This window comes from Hemitrygon akajei, chromosome 10 (assembly GCF_048418815.1).
Source record: "Hemitrygon akajei chromosome 10, sHemAka1.3, whole genome shotgun sequence".
Lineage (NCBI taxonomy): Eukaryota > Metazoa > Chordata > Chondrichthyes > Myliobatiformes > Dasyatidae > Hemitrygon > Hemitrygon akajei.
In genome coordinates this window covers 153,314,355-153,336,034 of record NC_133133.1, presented here as the reverse complement: position 1 = coordinate 153,336,034, position 21,680 = coordinate 153,314,355, and the positions used below count along the sequence as shown (strand labels likewise).

The following is a 21,680-nucleotide window of genomic DNA, read 5'->3' as shown; positions in this document are numbered from 1 at the left end:
CGTATAACATAAAAAGGATCGTTCCCAATACAGGCACCAGTCAACCAACCAGATAAGGATCCTTTTATTCCCATTCTTTCCCTCTTGCCAATTGGCCACTGCTTTATCCATGTTAGAATCTTTCCTTTAATACCATGGGCTTGTAGGTTGGTAACACCCACAGCCTCATGTGGGTGGCACCTTATCAAAGGCCTTCTGAGAATCCAATTACACAACATCAACTGATTCTCCTTTGTCTATCCCGCTTATTATTTCTTCGAAGAATTCCAACAGTTTTGTCAGGCAAGATTTTCCCTTGAGGAAACTATGCTGACTACGGCCCATTTTATCATGTGCCTTAAATGCAAGCCTATTTTTCAAATGACCTATTTTCCCTGTCTTTTACCAACTCCCTCATATTCTCCCTCAGCTATACATAAGGTGTGATTTACAGTGGTTGATATTCCTATAAGCCCACATGCCTTTGGGTTGTGGGAAGAAATGGGAATACCTAGATAAAACCCATGTGGTTATAGAGATAATGTGCAAGCTCCACATAGATGATACTGTTGGTCAGGCTAGCTCACAGGTGCTGTGAGGCAGGTACCCTTGCAGGTGTATCACTGTGCTGCCCCATATTGGACCTCTTATTGAGTTTGCCCGTGGAATCTGATATGAAGCAGCTGGAAAGACACATTCTCATCAGCCTTTCCTCTATCCCCACACACCATTACAAAATATGCTGTTTAAGGGATCCTCAATGACTTTCAGGCTTGTGAGTGGTTGGAGAGTTGGTTATGCAGAATTTCTGAAGTTTGATTGTTAGTGAACATTGAAGTTTGAGAAGGTTCAAGAGATTGCTGTTGCACATGTTACAGCTTAGGTTTAATCTGGACCAGCTGTAGGTGGATAGGAAGGCTTTAGTCATTGAATTTCTATGCATATTGAGTTTTCTTGGAGCATTTTTTTCTATATGAACCTGAAGAAGGGCCAAAGCTTGAGGAAACTCACAAAGCAGGGCCAAAACTACCCTTGCCAGTGATCATAAAAGTCCAAATTTAGTCTGAATTAATGTGCCTCTAGCACTTCCTAGATTTCTGTAGTGAATGTAAGTCATACCTTTGTCAGGCTTTACTTGTACGTTCCTTTCTTGCTGCGGCTGCAATTTGGGCTGTAGCTGATGACAGTCACAATTCTCTTCAGTTCACCTTCGTTTTGGGGTCACTGAATTTAAGTTCCAGTCCAGAAACTTGCTCCGATAGATCAAGATGAGGAATTAATTTTGGAAAATGAGACATGATCAAGCAGAGGTTGATTACTTAAGCTTGTATGAAGAGAAAAGGAATGAGCAGCAAGTGATCGACTTTTAAGACTGTTTAGGAGAAGGGTAACCCTGGCTATTTTAAGGGACCTTAGCTGATGAGAGCTCTGATCAAGGAAAGGAAGGAAGCAGACATTGGGTTTAGGAGGTTGGGAATAAGTGAATCAATGGATAATTATAAAAGATTACAAATACTCTTAAGAAGGATATCAGCAGTGCAAAGAAAGGGCATGGGGTAGATTGGCAGGTAGGGTTAAGGAAAATCCCAAGAGCTTTTTAGCTATAATAAGACTAAAAAGGTGGCCATAGAGAGAGTAGCCCCTCACCTTTAGTGGTCAACAGAGTCATCTGTGACTTAAGGTGCAGGAGATGGGTGGGAATTTTAATGAATATTTTTCTTTTCTGTGTTTACTGAGGAGAAAATCATGGTTGCTTGAGATAAAATTAAGTACTGGAGATATTTCAGAGGAAATTCATTATCACTCTGGCGGAGGTATTTGCAGACTTACAGGTCTTTAGGTGGATAAATCCCCAGGACCTGACTGAGTACATTCTCAGACTTTATGGGAAGCTAGAGAAAAAGTACAGAGGCCCTTGTGGAGATATTTGTTCCATCATTTGCCACTGGTGGAGTACCTGAAGACTGGGAGGTATTTAAGAAGAGTAGCAAAGACAAGCCAGGATGCTCAGCCTGACATCTATAGTGGGGAAGTTACTGGAAGCAATTCTAAGTCATAGGATCTACCAGCTTTTGAACAGATAGAATCTGGTTAGGAGCTGTCATCATGGCTTTGTGTATGGAAAGTTGCACTCAAGGAACTTTTTATAGTTTGTTGAAGAGGTAGCTAAAAGGGGTAGATAAGGGTAAGGTAGTGGATGTCGTTTATTTGGACTAAAGCAAGGTGTTTGACAAGGTCCTGTTTAGTAGGCTGTTCTGGAAGGTTAGGTCCCATGAAATGCAAAGAGAGCTATTTAGGTGAATTCAGAATGGGCTCAGAGGGTGGCGGATGAAGTTTGATTCTCGGAGTGGAGGACTGTGGCCAGTGGTGTGCTGTAGGGGTCAGTATTGGCACCCTTGTTATTCATTATTTACAGTATATAAATGATTTGCATGCAAATGCATTAGGGCTGATCAGTAAGTTTGTGGATGACACTGAATTAGGAGGTGCCGTTGATAGTGAAGAGGGTTGTCATGAATTACAAGGGGATCTTGATCAGTTAGGGAAGTGGGTCAAGGAATGGCAAATGGATTTCAACACAGGTGAGTTGGAAAGTCAAACTTGCATAGAACTTGTACAATCAGTGGTAGGGCACTAGAGAGTGGAATGGAACAGAGAGACCTAGGGATACAGGTGCATACTTTGCTGAAAGTGACATCACAGGTGGACATGGTGGCGAAAAAGGCTTTTTGCACACTGGCCTTTATCAGTTAGGGCATTAAGTATAGGAGTTGGGACGTAGTGTTGCATTGTATAAGGCTACACTTGGAGTACTGTGTACAGTTTTGGTCACCCTCTAATGCAGGGTTTCTCAGCCTGGGGTCCATAGACCCCTCGGTTAATGGTAGGGATTCATAGCATAAAAAAAGTTTGGGAACCCCGCTCTAATGGGAAGGATGCGGTTAAACTTGAAAGATTTACTAGGATGTTGCTGATACTAGAAGGCATGAGTTATAGGAAGAGTGAGTAAACATAATGAAAGATATGTAAATATTTAATCTGTAAATATCTCTCTTGTAATCGTCCTGTTCCTCCTCTGCAGAGTGTAACAAGGTAGATTAGCGATTGATCACAAATGGTTCTGATGAAATGCCTGTGACTTGAAACGTTGATTCTTTTTCTCTTTCAGTTAATGCTACTTGGCCTCCTTAGTAATTCTATCACATTCAGTTTGTATTGCAAATTTTTGGGCATCCTCAGTGTCTTTTTTGTTTTACTTTCCAGACATCTTCATGTCAATACTATTTGAAGGTGATGATGTGGAGTGGGCAGATATACCATCACTCAGTGATAAATATAAGTGGAAGCAAATGTGAAATCAGTTTGAATCACCAAGAAAAGTTGTTATGTTGTCTCACAAAGAATGTCAAAAGCCATATTTTGGATCTGTATGTTTTGGTCTTGCAGTAGGAGTGGGAAGTTAACTTGATGGTTCCGAGAACGATAGGGTAAGAGTGAAGAACATGACTCTGGAGATAGGTGGTTGTTAAGGGAAAGTATCAAGGTGAATTTTGCCTTTTTAAAGGAATTTGGTTCAGGACCAAGATGGACAGGGAAGTGGAGATGGGAGGCAGAAGATTAATAGGAATGAGTTCCAACGATCAACATGTGTGACATTGGTGAGATGGTTCATGTTGGAATTTGGAATTATCTGGATGTTCAGGGAGATAATTGTCTCCCAGTAATCATCACGGTTTGGGAAAAAAAAGCAGTGTCCTCAATGGATCTCTGACTTAGTAATGAAAGCATTTTTGAACACTTTATGTCAGAGGTGAATACAGATGCAAAGTATGCTTAGGCAGGGTAATTGTTAGATTAGATTATTCAGTGGTCAGCTTTGCCCTTCCAGATAATACCAAATATTAAGTGGCTTTACTAAAAGGGAGCAAAATAAACCCGAAGGAGAGCCAAATCTTATGAATGTCTGAGCCAGTTCTATACTGCATGTTTTAAAACTCTATTTTGTTGAGGAGATCTGGAGCCAAATGAGTGGTGTGGCTGTTATGGATGGCTTTACTGGAACAGACATTGAAGGTCTCACTAAAGGAGAGAAAGCTGTAGGTTTGAGATTTTCTCCTGTCAGTGGTAGTATATCACAATCCTTTTGGTGATAGATGAATAAATCTGAAAAACCTATCATGTTCCATTTTGTATGAATAAATTTGTGTTAGTTACATAAGCATTAGTCTTCACAAATGCATTATATGAAAGGGCACCTTCTGTGCAGTGATTAAATTGTGCTTCAAGGAAGCCTGGAGCCTGATAATTGACAAAGTTAAGGAGCTGATGCTAACAGCTGTAATTTGAACAATTACGCAAATCTCTGTGATAGTACATTTCCTCTTGGATTTGATAGACATATTCACCATTTGATATAGTGGCCAGTTTATTAGATACACCTGCACACCTGCTTGTTAATACAAATATTCAATCAGCCAATCATGTGGTAGCAACTCAATGCATGAAAGCATGCAGACATGGTCAAGTGATTCAGTTGCTGTTCAGACCAAACATCAGAATGGTGAAGAAATGAGATCCAAGAGACTTTGACCATGAAATGATTGTTGGTGCTGGACATGGTGTTTTAAGTATCTCAGAATCTGTTGATCTCCTGGGGTTTTCATGCACAACAGTCTCTAGAGTTTACAGAAAATGGTGTGAGAAAACAAAAAAAAACATCCAGTCAGTGGTAGTCCTGTGGGCAAAAACACCTTGTTAATGAGAGAGGTCAGAGGAGAATGCCCAGACTGGTTCAAGCTGACAAGAACGCGACAGTAACTCAAATAACCATGCATTACAACAGTGGTGTGCAGAAGAGCATCAATGAATGAACGTTGAACCTTGAAGTGGATGGTCTACAGCAGCAGAAGACCACAAACATACGTGGTGGCCATTTTATTAGATACAGGAGGTACCTAATTAAATGGTCACTGAGTGTATTGTTTCAGTGATCTATTGCACCACAAGTGATGTATTGCACAAAGACCAAAACGTGTTTAGTGATATATCACAAAATCATATATGTTTCCGGTTTCTTAAGATAAAATTAGTTATGAATTACAGATTATTTTTCAATATGGATTTACAGAAACATTTACCTACCTGCAAAATATGAGCATTCAGATTTGCAAATTGCATTAAATTGGTAGGGAACATATATCCTGTACCAAATTGCAGTTCACATTTTAAAAAAATACTGTATAATCTTTGTAATTGTTTTCAGGTGGAATAAATTGATACTGTGCTTTAAAACAAGCCACACCACTTGTGTTCCCATTTATCTCAAATTCTGGGCTTCTATCATTTGAAGGGTTGAGGGGAAGGGCACACCTTGAAATCAAATGATCAGGAGGGTACTTGCAAGTAAAGTTTACAAAATGTGAATTGGATATCAATAAATTCTCAGGTTATGTTGGACAGAACATTGTCTACAGTTGTGTTAGAGTGACTAAAGCAGAAATCCTTACAGGAAACATGGCAGTTAATTGTAGCATCTGCTGATGGATTACATTGGCAACTATCAAGGGTTTATTCTGTCAAAGTGCATTTTTTTAAATCAAAGGATGTATACCTTGATGAAAGATCTCGGCCCAAAATGCCAACTGTACTCTTTTCCATGGATGCTGCCTGGCCTGCTGAGTTCCTCCAGCATTTTGTGTGTGTTGTTTGGATTTCCAGCACCTGCAGATTTTCTCTTGTTTGTGATTGGATAACCTTCAGATTTGTTTGCTTTACAGGCAGTCGCAAAGTTAGGAACCCGAATGAACCCAATTTAAAAAAAATAGCAAGACCAACCCCCATTGCCAACAGAGAAAGATTTAAAAAAATCAGAATTTCTTAAAGCTTTGCTCACAAGCTATATTTTTCATTGTGAAAGTCTTATTGATAGAATGTCACAGACTCATCACAATGAGGATCTGCCAGCAGCCAGGTGTGTGATTAGGCAGACTGAATTGATTTGACTCAAAGAAAGCATACCTTGCTTATTTTGGAGATATTGAAAGGGCTGATTATATTTAAACAGTTTTCTTTTTAAGCAAGGCTGCCTTTTTGCCCGTTGCTACTTGCCTTGGGATTTTAGTAATGGTATTTTTCCTCCTGGAGGAACTCTTTGAGTTGAACAGTATTTATGGGAGGAAATGAGTTGTAGAGGTTTCTGTTTGAAACCATGAATCAGAAGTTGTAGTGATTTGGATTTCTTACTATCACAATAGGTAGGGAATTATAAGGTTCTAACCCACTGGTGAGGAAGAAGTTGTGATATGCATGTGATTCATTAAACAAAAAGTCTGGAACTAGTGGCTTTTCTGACACTACTTTTTAAAAGTTTGAAGAGGGCAATTAAAATTACTTCATCAACCTACTGTTGTGCATTATTACAGGTTGTACACATTAACAATAATGGTGTGGTGTTGATGCTTGGGAATAACAGAAGGTTGATTTTTGAAATTCATTCTTCCATTTGTGTGCTTTTATTTAACCTGACCAAGCATTATTTTATTATTTGTCTTGGCATGGACTAGATAAATGATGAATGTGTGTCAAGGATTAATGTCGATGCTCTATTTTGTCAACCAGTCAGTTGGAAGTTTAAAAACACAAAAAATTGCATTGCTTTTATTAATGTTCCTGAAAGCAAATTGCTTATAATTAAGAATAGGCTTCCTTTTTGGATTATTGAATTCATGAAAGATGCATTGTCTAGAAATGTAAAATAAAAATCTATTAGAGACACTATTTCCTTTTAAAGTTGCTACAGTCATTCCAGTTCCCCAGAAAGACAACATCACTGGACTTAATGATTATAGGCCAGTTGCTCTGACTTCACTAGTTATGGAAACATTTGCACATCTGATGTTGGCCTAACTTAATTCCATTACCGATCCTCTTCTTGACCTGCTACAGTTTGTTTATAGAGCAAATCGCTCAGCTGAGGATGCAGTTAACTTGTGTCTTCATTACATTCTTCAACATTTGGACTCTCCCAACACCTATATGAGGAACTTGTGGATTATAGCTCTACCTTCAACACTATTGTTCTGGAGTTGCTCCACAGCAAGCTAATCCAGCTAGCAGTACCCTACAGTATCTATTAGTGGATTATGAACTTCCTGACAGGAAGGAAGCATTATGTTCTGGGCTCCTACTTGTCCAATCCAATGTCAATAAGCACAGGCTTTCCCCAGGTCTGTGTTCTTTCACCCCTGCTGTCCTCACTGTATACAAATGACTGTACCTCCACAAACAAATTCATTATAATCCTGAAGTTTGCTGATGACATAACTGTAGTTAGTCTCATCTCTAATAATGATGTAACCTGCTATCAAAGAGAGGTAGACCGTCTTGCAGCATGGTGTGCTCATAACAACGTGGAGCTTAATGTTATCAAGACTGTGGAAATGAGGATTGACCTGCCAACAACCCTCTACCCTTGGAAGTTAATGGTTGGATGGTGTCTGTGGCCAAGTCATTCAAATTCCTGGGGACTACCATTACCAATACATTGAAGTGGGACAAGCTCATCATTAGGAAAGTCCAGGAGAGATTGTTCTTCTTACACCGGCTTAGGGAACTTAACACCTCAGGGTGTGACCTGTTGAATTTTACTCAGCCATTGTTTAGAGTGTTGCAACCACCTCTGTCACCGTTTGGTTTCCCGCCGCCTCCTCCCCCTCCAAGTCCAGGTTGCAGCGAGTGGTCTGCTCAGTGGAGAAGATCATTGACCATCAGCTACCAACATGTGAACACCTGTTCATCGCCAGAGTGAAGAAAAGAGCTAAAAAAATTACTGTCTAATCCGAAGCTTCTTACCTGCAGCTATCCAGCTTCTCAACAGAACTCCCTCGGCTGTAATAGCCTAACTGTCCCTGCACAACATCCGTTAATTGGTCTTTCCTGCTCTCTCTCTCTTCTGTTGGTAATTATTGAGTTTGTTCATAAGTTCACATTTATTTAAGCTAGATTATTGATGTTTGTGCATGTGACCGTTCTGCTAGTTGTTGATTGCCCATGGCTGTTTGCACTTTTGCCTTGTAAACTGTTGATTGCTATTGTGTTGTCTGTTATGGTATTGTCCTGTGTGGTATGCTTGGCATCGAACCTCAAACAATTCTGGTATGTTTCACTGGCAAAAAAAGGTGATTCTGATATAGATTTAATTTTTTAAAAATCTGCAAAATAAAAAAAAGTGACCTAATGCTCATCAAGGCCGGTGGTGTAGTGGCATCTGCACCGGACTTTGAGACTAGTGGTCCTGGGTTTGAATCCGGCCGGCTTCTTGCACGCTTTCCATAGTGCTGGGTTGAGCGTTGAGCTAGCAACTCAGCCTCGTAAAAAACAGACAAATGCTAAAGAATCTGCAAGGCTGCTGCCCAATATGCCACAAAGCGCTGCGAGGAACAACACCAATGCTCATGAAGAATAAAATAATCATGTAAAATTCAAAACAGTCATCAGTAGGAAAACTGCTGATAATCTTTAGCCTGTATACACATCGAATGGAAGGAAAGGAGAAAGTGCAACGAGAAAATAAAAGTGCCTGCAGCACAAAAAGAATGGAACAAAAATAAAGGCTAAGAAAACCACTGGAGACATCTGAAGACAATAGTCACACACAAGTGGATTTGAAGGAAATCAAATACAGAAGAAAATGAATTTAAACAATTTCAAAGGAAAATAAGAGGTTGAACAATAAGTAAAATGAGAGCTTATTTAATTTCACTGAAGTTTAAAAATTCTTGAAATGGATTGCATCATACTAAATTACACTCTGCATGGACTGGAATTACATAAAGATCTTAGAATTATGTTTGAGGATGATATTGAAGAAATTTAGTCACAGAAAAATGACTGTATGGACAGCACAGTGGTAGAGCTAGTAGAGCTGCTGCCCCGTATCTCCAACAACCTGGGTTTGTTTCATACTGCCTTTATGGATTTTGCACGCTGTTGCTGTGACTGGGTTTCCTTGCATGCTTCAGTTTTTGACTACATTGCAGGAGTTTTGTGTAGTCGATTGTAGAATGAGGGATTCAACAAAATGGACCTTTGGGAGAATTAAGGTAAATGGATATTTGATGGTTGGCTTGGATCTAGTGAAGAAAGGCCTGCTTCTGAGCTGTGTAACTTCATGACTCTAACACTTCTCCAGTGGCAATTTGTACTTCAATTTGAACTTGCTATCTTTGCTAATGTGTCCTAAAAATATTCTAAACATTTATCCATTATTGTAATTATCATCAACTTTATGCAGAAACATCAATCCGTTCTTAACAGTTTATTCTTTCTCTATTTAGGAAATTGTATTAGTGGTATTTTTTGGAGCTGAATATATCGTCCGGCTATGGTCTGCAGGCTGCAGGAGTAAATATGTTGGTGTTAAAGGAAGGATTCGGTTTGCTAGAAAACCCATTTCAATAATAGGTGAGAATTTTATGGGCTTCTTCTTGAATGTTCTGCCTTAACATTTGTTTAAATCATGGTCAGTTCTAGTTTCTGCAGTTGCCATTAAACAAGATGTCCTGTAGATCTGAATGAACATCTGAGTGTTTTAATGGTGTTAAATACAGGTTCCCCCCGCTATCCAAAGGTAGAGCGTTCCTATGAAATGGTTCGTAAGCCGGGATGACGCAAAGTGAAGAAGCAATTACCATTTATTTATATGGGAAAAATTTGTGAGCGTTCGCAGACCCAAAAAATAACCTACCAAATCATGCTAAATAATACATAAAACCTAAAATAATAGTAATGTATAGTAAAAGGAAGAATGATCTGATAACTACACAGCCTATATAAAGTAGGAATACTTTTCTGCAATCATTGCAGCTCTGTCCACCGTAGCGAAAATCTCACGCAAGTGCTCTCAGCAGCACTCGCGGCAAAAACACTCAGCGCAAGCACTCTCGGTGGAAGCACTCTTTCCAGTAACCTTTAAGCTATGAAGCTGTCAAATCATACCAAATAACACATAAAAATACACAGCCTATATAAAGCAGAAATAATGTATGTACAGTGTAGTTTCACTTACCGGAATCGGGAAGACAGTGAGCACACTGATGATGGTGTGTTAGGCTGAGTCGTCGGAGGTTGGGGTGGTATTACAATGGGGTGTCATCTCATCGTCATCTGTTTCCATCAGGGCAGGAAGGTCATCTTCTATGTCTGCCTGCCTCAATGTCGAAGGTTGAGGTTCGTCGTCTGCTGTGGCTGATGTGGAAGGCTTGAAAAACGACAGTATGCTTGAATGCTTAGCCTCGCTCATTTTTTTATCATACAGTTCTTTGTAAGCACTCAAACCATCCTGCAAATATGCCCTAAACCTATGTACCCTTTCAAAACTAAAGTCATACTTTTCTGCAATCATTGCAGCGTTGTCAATCGCAGTGAAAATCTCACGCAATTGCTTCACGTTCAGTTCCTGGATGACTTAAATTTCGGGCCGTTCGCTACTGCATTCGGTTTCAATTGTTATCCTTTCCTCTTCATCAGCTCTTCATCTGTCAGTTCTTGGTTATGAGATGCCAAAACCTCTTCAACATCATTTTTGTCAGCTTCCACAAACCCAGCCTCCTTAGCCAAACTCACTATGTCCTTACTTTGTTCACCATGATCGAAATGCTTAATTATGTCTAGTTTTACGCTAAGTGTAACACCCTTACGCGCTCTTTTAGGCTTTTCCAGTACCTTAGAACTCACCTTGGTAACGGATGCGCAAAATAAATCGAAATAAAGTACAGATGCTCACAGACACATGTTTAAGCAATGCCGGCTAGAATGCAGTTCCAGGGGAGGAGCTTGGCTTCTCGGCGCACGCACTGCCTTTTTTCGTAACAGTGAAAACACCTTCTGTTAGCGAAAACAGGTAACTTATGTAGGTCTTTCGTAACAGCGAGTTGTTGTAAAGCAAATGTTTGTATGCTGTTTGAACATGGTTTCAGCTGTAGGTTTTTGAATGTTTACTACCAATGCAATGATCTCTGTGGATGTTGCTTTGAAAAGTGAAGAATTACGTCTTTATCATCCTACTTCTGAAACTTAACTTGCATGTCTGCTTTTTTTTGACTTGCAGATCTGATTGTAGTGATTGCATCCATCATAGTTCTCAGCGTTGGATCAAATGGCCAAGTGTTTGCGACTTCTGCTATCAGGTATCGCTGCATAGCTCTACAATGTAAATTGAATGAAGGCCACGGAAAGAAATTATGTTATCTCCATTGGACCAATTAATTTGTAGAAGCCAGAAAATCTAGACTAAATGAACAATTGATGCAGTTGTAAAGCTTGCAATAGACTTTAATTCAGAACAAGTTTCGTTAACATTATAAAACTTTATTGCAACAAGTTTTTGAACTTAATTAATCAGCAAATATTTTGGGGTGTACTTGAAAACTCTGTGCTCTGATTCAGTGATAAAGGGTGTGTAAAGCATGGTTTTGCAAATTAATAGGTAAATTCAGACTTCTGAAATGTCCAGTTTCCATGTTTAACTGAATGAGTTCTTCAGAAGGCAACATTTTGATAATGAATTTTGTTTTTGCAATAGGCCAAAATTTTTTTGTTTAATTGAAACCTTGACTTAATTTATTTCACATCATGTGCATTTTTGTTTTTCTGTGTAGCACCGTTTATGACAGGGCGAGTGAGGGTTGCTGAAAAGTCTCACACTCAAAAGAATACAAGTCTATAATTTTTCTTTGAATTTGTTTATTAGTTGAATTCTATTGCAGAGTTTCATTGGGTTTCTAAAAGAATGATATTTCATCTTTGAGTAGCAACAGGAAGAGAGAAAAGCTGATGAATGTATACATCATAGAGTCACACAACATAGAAATGGCCCCTACAGTATGATTTGGTCTTGAGGAATAAAAGGCTTGTCTACACCAATCCCATATCCTTCTATTCCTCTATTCCATTCTTATCCTTGTACCAATCCAAATGCTTCGATTGTACCTGCCTTTACCACCTCCTCTGGAAACCGGTTGCATAGATTCACCACCCTATGTGTAGAATAAAATGCCCCTCAGAATTTTGACAAAAAACTGTGACTTTCCACTTTTTCAATGTCTCTCATAATTTTATGAGCCTCTACAAAATCATGCTCTCACTCTCCTACAATCCCATCCTATGCAATATCTCCTTGTAAGTAAAGCCCACTGTTTTCAGGGAGCTCTGAACCTGAACCTTAACCTTATGTTCCCTCCATGCATTAATCTTCCTTTTACTGTATATGCCTGGCCAGTGTTACATAAAACAGAATGTATTACATCACCTTTGTATGGATTAACTTACATCCATGCATTACATGACAACGTGTAGACAGCCAGCATTAATAGTATTTTATTAAAATTTAATTCTGTTTTCCCTTAAATGGTATTAACAACTTTTAAGCAGTAATATTTTAAGGCATATATGTCAAACTCAAGGCCCGCGGGCCAAATCCGGCCCGCGGTGGAATTATCTTTGGCCCGCAAGATAATATCTAATTACTATTAAATCTGGCCCCAGTAATCGAAGTGCCTATGGCGTATGATATGGCTAATGCTGAGTTTATTCAGGTACCAGGTTTTCAGGGTTTTTAGTGTTTATTCGGCAGTCTTCTTCATAAGAAACAGAATTTGTAAAGTGAAACACTTTGTAGTTATAGCAGAGACTGAGACACATGAGAGCAGGCTGAAAAAACGGAGGCAACGAAAGCTGCGTTCGCACGCGTCCGACTGATCCGGCCCGCATGAAGCTGCATTTTGCTCAATCTGGCCCGTGACCTAAAATGAGTTTGACACCCCTGTTTTAAGGTATATCAGCTTTTATCCCTTATGATGAGACACGCTACAGAGAGGAAGTAGAAGAGCTGAAGGCCTTGGTGCCAGGTAAATCATCTCTTGGTCAATGTCAAAAAGCCAAAAGAGATGGTTATTGACTTCAGGAGAACTCACACCCCTCTTTACCCCTCTGCAAGCAGTTTCAAATTCCTGGGAGTACGCATCACACACAACCTCTCATGGTCCCAGAATGCATCCTACACAGTCAAGAAAGCTCTCCAATCTCTCTGCTTTCTGAGGAGACAGAAGGGAGCTGGACTATGCATATCAACACCCGTGACTTTCCATAGATGCACAGCACAGAGCGTTCTAACATGCTGCATCACAGCATGGTATGGAAACTGCACCTCAGCTGGCAGGAAGGCTCTACAACAGGGTAATCAAAACTGCCAATGCATCATTGGTACAGCCTATCCACCATCAAGGACATGCAGACAGAAAGGTGCCAGAAAAAAGCCAGCAATATTAGAAAGAAAACCCAAATTGCTCATGGACTATTTGTCTCTCTCTCTCATCAGGAAGGAGGCTAGGTAGCATCCACAGCAGAAACACTAAACTCAAAAACAGTTAATTTCCCCAAGCAGAAAAGCTGATCAACTTTCACCCATCAACCCACCACTACGTGCCCCCAACTTTATCATTTCCTTTCAGAGTCTCCTTGTGTACAGACACGCCTGTATGTGGTATCACTTTATATAAGCTATCTTATATAGCTTATATCAATTGATGTATATATAAGCTATCTTATGTATTTATATTTATTGTGTTTTTTTATTATTGTGTTCTTTAATTGTGTATTTTGGTGCTGCATCAAATCCTGAGTAACAATTATTTCATTCTCCTTTACACCTGAATCTCAGTCTATTATCCCTTTCTATATCTGGAGAAAATATCTTTGAGCAAATTTCAAAAATAGTTACAATAAGGACTGGAAGTCAGCATCTAACAATTTAAGGCAACTTCTTAAAAAAGAAATCTAAGAATTCTTTCTTTTAAACTCAGAAAAATTACTTTCCTCCAGCCGTACCAGATATACTGATAGAAAGTTGGAACATTAATGGGAATAACATTGGAATATAAAATAAGATTTCAAAGGGAGAATTCTAATTTTTTTTCTTAATACATGAAATTTTAATAAATACACAAAATGCTCAGCTGGTCAGGAGGCATCAGTCGAAAAGAATAAAGAGTCAACAATTTGGGTTGAGACCCTTCATCAGGACTGGAAAGGAAAAGCTAAAATAAAAAGCTGGGGACGCAAGGGGAAAGAGTACAAGCTGGAAGGTGATAGGTGAAACCAGGTGAGGCGGAAGATAGGTGGGTGAGGGAGGGGGGATGAATTGAGAAGTTGGGAGATGATAAGTGGACAAGTTAAAGGGCTGAAGAAGGAATTTGATAGGAGAGGAGAGCGGACAATGGGAGAAAGGGAAGGAGGAAGGACACCAGAGGAAGGTAGTGGGCAGGTGAGGAAAAGAAAAGGGGTAAGAGGGCACTAGAATGGGGAATGAAAAAAGAGAGGAGGGAGAAAGGAGAGAAATTACCAGAAGTTATTCCTGCTCCACCACCCATCTACCTTCCCCTTCACCTATCACCTTCTAGTTTGTCCTCCTTTCCCTCCTCCCACCTTCTTATTTTGTCCTGTGCGTCCTTCCTTTCTGGTCTTGATATAGGGTCTTGGCCTGAAGTGTCGATTCTGACTTCCTTTCTGAATTCCTACAGCATTTTGTGTGTGTTACTCATGATTTCCAGGATCTGCAGAATCTCTTGAGTTTAAAATTTTAATAGATGGTAAATTTTAAATGAATAATTTTAAATAATAGATAAATTTTAAATGAATATGACTTAGATGGTCAGATCATAAATTTGAAGTTGGATGAAAAGTTCTTGGTTGATTCATTGTCTGTCAGAACTATTGCTTTGGTCTTAAGAGGAAATAAATAAAATAGTAATTATAGTTATTGCAATGATACCTATCCTAATCATAACTATCCTGGTGATAGCCATGAACTGCAAAGATGTTATACTATTTGAGTGTGAGCGCTCTGATCTTCTTCAGAATTTGGTTTTAACTCTTGTCAAAATGCACCTGGGTGTATTAAGGATAGAAAAACAAGTGTAAAGATTGGGCAAAGCTGGAATGGTGGTGCAAATGAAACAAAACTTTGTGACCAAAGCAGATAGCATGTTTGCTAAAGACAGATGCTCCATATACATAAATGAAATGTAAATCAAATGATCCTTCAAATGAAGGATGTAACTGAAAGAAAATTGTTGGTTACAAGGAAAATGGAAAAGTATTTTCCTTTTTTTAGCTTTCCTCACATAGTCATTTCTGTTTTGTTTATTTTTCAGGGGTATTCGTTTCCTTCAGATCTTAAGGATGCTGCATGTGGACCGGCAAGGTGGTACTTGGAGACTTTTGGGATCTGTCGTATTCATTCATCGGCAGGTACGCCACTGTTTTCAGCAAGAGGGGAAGCCATCTTAGTGTATTCAGCCCTGACTTTGAGTGACAAGATATATAGGTTGAATGTGGCCTGTAGTTCTAAAAGGAACTGCCAGCATTTAGCTGCTCCTTGATAAGTAAGTCCGAGATCCAAAGCTGATGGATAGATGTCAGTTGATCCACAAGTTTTCTCCCTTGCTCTACTGCACAAAAGAGCACAAATGCGGGGCCCTGATTTGCTAGAATTTCCTGGCATTACTCAATTCAATTCAGGTTTGGTTGTCATTCAACCATACATGAATACCCATAAATACAGCCAAACGGGACAGCACTACTCTGGACCAAGGTGCAAAATACAGTGCCAACAGTTACGCACAGCATAGTGCACACATAGCACGTACGAGATAGCAAGCACATGTAAGATCAGTAAAATACTGCCACACAACAAAAAAATAGTCTGGACTCTGAGGCCATGAATGCTGTAGAAATCTACAGTCGGCCACAATACAGCTTGTCTTCTGCCGAGTGAAAACAAGGAGTGGTAGCGTTGACTGCAGCCTGGACACCGTGTCGCTCTAGCCCCAGTGGATCAGCTCTGACACCTTTCTCTGGCAGCTGTAAGCAGGTGACACCATAGGTTGAGGCCTAGTCCTTGCTATGGTCAAGGCCACGCCTCTCCTCTGCCACCCGCCAATAAATCAGTGAATCACACTTGCACCGTTCCACATTAACGATGTCCAAAAGGTTCTCGCAATCACAAGAAAAATGACTAAGATGATCACTCAATATTTGACTGCACTGACTACTCCGATGCCTCTCTGAAATCAAGCAGTAGCACAGTCTGCACCAGGTCCAGCTCCTTCGTTTTCTCCACCAACGAGCAACTCGCTGATGGGGCAGACCTGCAGTACTTTAAATCCTTAATATCTAGCAGGATCTTGCGATCTTAAAAAATAAGTTTACAAAGAACACTAGTACCCTTTGTTGACCTCGTAGAAACCGCTGCGATCTTACTGGAATTCACCATCTTCCCAGAATTATGCTGAATAGTTGTTCTGTATGAAACTGTCAGTCAAGCCTGGTGAAGGGGCAGAATTCCATTTCATTGGAATGTTTCCCAATATGGCAAGTACGGAAAAAAGAATAATGAAGTGCATTTAAACTTTTTTTTTAATACTATCCAACAGTTTTACTTTTAGCATATTAGTATTTCAATTATTTGCAATAATCAGAATCAGACTCAGGTTTATTATGACCGGCATGTGACGTGAAATTTGTTAATTTCGCAGCAGCAGTTCAATGCAATACATAATCTAGCAGCAAAGAAAAAAAATATTAACAATAATAAATAAATCAATCAATTACGGTATACGTGTATTGAATAGATTAAAACCGTGCAAAAATCAGAAATACTGTTTATTAAACAAAAAGTAGGGTAGCGTCCAAGGGTTCAATGTCCATTTAGGAATCAGATGGCAGAGGGGAAGAAGCTATTCCTGAATCACTGAGTGTGTGCCTTCAGGCTTCTGTACCTCCTACCTGATGGTAACAGTGAGAAAAGGGCATGCCCTGGGTGCTGGAGGTCCTTAATAATGGATGCTGCCTTTCTGAGACACCGCTCCCTGAAGTTGTCCTGGGTACTTTGTAGGCTAGTACCCAAGATGGAGCAGACTAGATTTACAACCCTCTACAGCTTCTTTCGATTCTGTGCAGTAGCCCCTCCCATACCAGACAGTGATGCGGCCTGTCAGAATGCTCTCCATGGTACATCTATAGAAGTTTTTGAGTGTATTTGTTGACATGCTAAATCTTTTCAAACTCCTAATGAAGTATAGCTACTGTCTTGCTTTCTTTATAACTACATTGACATGTTGGGACCAGGTTAGATCCTCAGAGATCTGGACACCCAGGAACTTGAAGCTGCTTACTCTCTCCACTTCTGATCCCTCTATGAGGATTGGTATGTGTTCCTTTGTCTTACCCTTCCTGAAGTCCACAATCAGCTCTTTCATCTTACTGATGTTGAGTGCCAGGTTGTTGCTGCGGCACCATTCCACTAGTTGGCATATCTCACTCCTGTACGGCCTCTTGTCACCACATGAGATTCTACCAACAATGGCTGTATCATCAGCAAACTTATGATATTTGAGCTGTGCCTAGCCACACAGACATGTGTATATAGAGAGTAGAGCAGTGGGCTAAGCACACACCCCTGAGGTACGCCAGTGTTGATCGTCAATGAGGAGGATATGTTATCACCAATCTGCACAGATTGTGGTCTTTTGGTTAGGAAATTGAGGATCTAATTGCAGAAGGAGGTACAGAGGCCCAGGTTCTGCAACTTCTCATCAGGATTGTGGGAATGATGTTATTAAATGCTGAGCTATAGTTGATGAACAGCATCCTGACATAGGTGTTTGTGTTGTCCAGGTGGTCTAAAGTCATGTGGAGAGCCATTGAGAATATGTTTGCCGTTGACCTATTGTGGCGATAAGCAAATTGCAATGGGTCCAGGTCCTTGCTGAGGCAGGAGTTCAGTCTAGTCATGACCAACCTCTCAGAGCATTTCATCACTGTCAATGTGAGTGCTACCAGGGGATAGTCTTTTAGGCAGCTCACACTATTCTTCTTAGGCACTGGTATAATGGTTCCCTTTTTGAAGCAAGTGGGAACTTCTGCATAGCAATGAAAGGTTGAAAATGTCCTTGAATATTCTTGCTAGTTGGTTGACACAGGTTTTCAGAGCCTTACCAGGTACTCCATCTGGACCTTCTGCCTTGCGAGGGTTCACTCTCTTTAAAAACAGCCCAACATTGGCCTCTGAGTCAGAGATCACAGGGTCATCAGGTGCAGCAGGGATCTTCACAGCTGTAGTTGTGTTCTCCCTTTCAAAGCATGCATAGAAGGCCTTGAGTTCATCTGGTAGTGAAGCGTCACTGCCACTCATGCTATTGGGTTTCGCTTTGTAGGAAGTAATGTCCTGCAAACCCTGCTAGAGTTGCAGTGCATCTGATATCGCCTCCAACCTCGTTTGAAGTTGTCTCTTTGCCCTTGAAATAGCCCTTCGCCAATAATACCTGGTTTTCTGGTACAGGCCTGGGTCGCCAGACTTGAATGCCACAGTTCTAGCCTTCAGCAGATGACGTACCTCCTGGTTCATCCACGGCTTTTGGTTTGGGAATGTACTGTAAGTCTTTGAGGGCACATACTCATCCACACAGGTTTTAATGAAGTCTGTAACCACTGCAACATACTCATCCATGTTCGAAGATGAATTCCTGAATACAGTCCAGTCCACTGATTCAAAGCAGTCCTGTAGGTGTTCCTGTGCTTTCCTTGTCCATATCTTCTTGGGCCTCACTGCTGGTGCTGCAGTCTTCAGTCTCTGCCTATACTCAGGGAGTAGAAGTACAGCCAGGTGATCAGACTTCCTGAAGTGAGGGCGTGGAATATCATGGTAGGCATTCTTGATGGTGTTGTGGCAAGTGTGCTGTTTCCTCTGGTATTGCAAGAGATCTTCTGATCGTAATTGCTTAGTGATTTTTTCAGACTGGCCTGGTTGAAATCTCCCAAAGCAATGGTGAAGGCATTAGGATGTGCTGTTTTGTGCATGTTGATCCCATTGCTCAGATCATCTAAAGCCTGATTGATATTGGTCTGAGGTGGAATGTATACTGTTACCAAAATGACTCCGGGGAATTCCCATGCTAGGTAAAAAGGATGGCACTTAACTGCTAGATATTCCAGGTCTGGTGAGCAGAATTGGGACAGCACGGATATATTTGTGCACCAAGAAGAGTTGATCATGAGGCATACTCCTCCACCTCTGCTTTTGAGAGACTCTATAGATCTGTCCTGACAGTGTATAGTAAACCCATTGATCTGAATTGGTGCATCCGGTACAGAAGGGGCTAACCAGGATTCACGTGTTCCTAATGTCCCTCTGATTCAACACCCTAACTCTGAGATGATTGATTTTATTCACCAGAGACTGCACATTTGCCAGCAAGATGGTCTTTATAGTCTTTGATTATTCCTGAATATCTGAGACATTTAGAAACTTTCAGCTCTAGCAGAAGACAAGCCCTTCTGTGTCAGGCTTCCCTACTATCAATGGCTGCCAGTGCATCCAGAATGTGGCCACATCAGCACCACTTGACACCTTGTTAATTGCCTTCCCAGGTATGTCCTCGGTTCAAAGAATAAACTGAATTGGTGTTCTGCATTGCCCTTTAAGTGTGAGTAGGTAAGGAATAGGCTTTGGGCAGCGAACTGAGAATAGAATAGTTTTAAATAAAATTAGAAGTCAGCAGGTCAGGCTCCTTTTGTGAATGGAGTTTGTATTTCAGGTGACATTGTATCAGGACTGGAAAATTGAGCAAATAAGTGTGTTTTAAATTGTTGGGGTTGGTTTGGGAATGGGAGGTGGGGAAGGGTTCAATGTCAATGATAGTCAAGACTGTCTAGGTGGCATAAATGCTGTTGATGCCGTCTGAAAGAGGGAGAAGAATGTTTGTTAATAAGAACTGAAGGAGATGGAAATAAAAACACATTAATAACTAGAAATCTGAAATGGTGGAAAATGTTGGGAATAATAATTAGAGCAGGTGGCATTTGAAAAACTTTAGTTGATGTTAATAGATGTAAATGTCACGAAGTTCTAGCAGTTTACTTGGACCTCCAGTTTAACATATTGCATTTGTTGCTCATATTGTGATCTTTATACCTGCATTTAATCCACAAGGGCTCTCTATCCATCAACGTACAGCTGGTGTGCAAGCACAAAAATCTTAGCACGTAGGCCATGTAAGATTCCTGCAAATTGCCGTAATATCTTCCTCCTGTGTCTGTCCCCTTTTCCTTTTTTTTACTTCTTGTTACATAGAATTCAGGGATAACCCTTTGTAATATTGTCAATATTAACCAGGAGATACATGCCTAATGAGGCTTAGGAATGGTACAACTAACGCCATCTTGCAACCAGATCTGCTATGTGAAGAAAATAACCAGATTAGAAATTCCTCGGGTATTAGTCACAGCTGCAATTCTGGAGACCAGGCATAAACTTGAATTTAAGCTATGGGAGTCACAAGCAAGGGAATAAAGAAACTTTTTGAATGATGAGGAAGAAGAAAGTTGATTGGTAGTTATTAATAAGATGGATTATCTAGAGACCACTAAAGCCATGAAGATCTGTTAGGTAGTTGCATCTCCCTTCTGAAATCTAGTAGCTAAACTCATTCCTTCCCTCACTGAGAATGCAGATGTCATTGCTTTGCCCAGCATAGCTGTCTGGTAGTTTACATTTTTGTCTTGCAGGTGAAGATTGCAAGAAATAGGTGCCTGCTCTTCGGGCAGAAAGGTGCCCTCTCAGGTTTAGGGTCTAATTGATTTGGTGTGCAAGAAAACAGCCTACCCTCTACGGGCATTAGGGTGGTTGAGCCCTAAACTCCAGGATCTGCACTGAAGTCACATTTTCCTTGGTATGCATGTATTTGAAGCACTTTCCACATCACACCCTCCCTTACTGAAATTACTTCCCTGTTTAAAAGATTCTACTTTCCACAAGAGATCATGTTCATGGACTGTCATTGTATATGACCTTGTCATTGAAGAATCGTTAGGAAGAAGATCACCAGCATTTCCAATAGTACAAGCCTTTGAGGATGAGCTGGTAGATGAAGTTGTTGAGATTTTGGTTGATTTGGTAGCAGAAGGCACACAGTGTCATTCCCTCTGTCCCTGCAAAGCACCAGTTTAGATACTGGCATCAAGAATAGAATATGACTTAGAGGAGAACATTTTCAAAGCATGAGTGGGATGCAGTTGGGCAAGAGGATAAAACTAGTATGCCTACATGCTGGAGGGTGACTTCACACAATAGCACTGGTCATGTTTTAAATGAGGCTCGTGAGAGGGATGCATTCAGAAATTTGTGCAGAATGAGGGAAGCCCCACTTCAACTCTGACAATGATATGTAATCTGTGTCATCTGGTGTTGACACTGAGGCACGTGAGAGCAGGTGTATTGGCATTTTGTTTCCCTGAAGATGCAAGGTAAAGGCCAATAGAGCTCTGCTAACTTTAAAGTAATGAAAAGATTGATTTGGGGTGCAACAAGATTGCACTTCAGTAGGTGCAGACTGATGTTCCAATGGACTACAGTCTTGCATCACAGACAACTGTTTTCATGGTCATTTACACTCAGTGGCCACTTTATTAGGTACACCTGTACTCCTGCAAATATCTAATCAGCCAATCATCTGGCAATAGCTCATTGCACAATGGCATGCAGACATGGCCAAGAGGTTCAGTTGTAGTTCAGACTGAACATCACAGGGAAAAAATGAAATTGAAGTGACTGACTGATGAATGATTGCTGATGCCAGGTGGGGTGG

General features: G+C 40.4%; 1 protein-coding gene across 1 annotated transcript in view; it reads left to right on the top strand.

Moving 5' to 3' along the window:
* Positions 1–21,680, top strand: part of LOC140734841 (potassium voltage-gated channel subfamily KQT member 1-like) — a 535,989-nt gene that overhangs the window by 76,814 nt on the left and 437,495 nt on the right. The window contains exons 5-7 of the mRNA XM_073059426.1: positions 9,315–9,441; positions 11,087–11,165; positions 15,189–15,285. Coding sequence (XP_072915527.1) covers positions 9,315–9,441; positions 11,087–11,165; positions 15,189–15,285 — 303 coding nt within the window. The remainder of the gene's footprint in view (positions 1–9,314; positions 9,442–11,086; positions 11,166–15,188; positions 15,286–21,680) is intronic.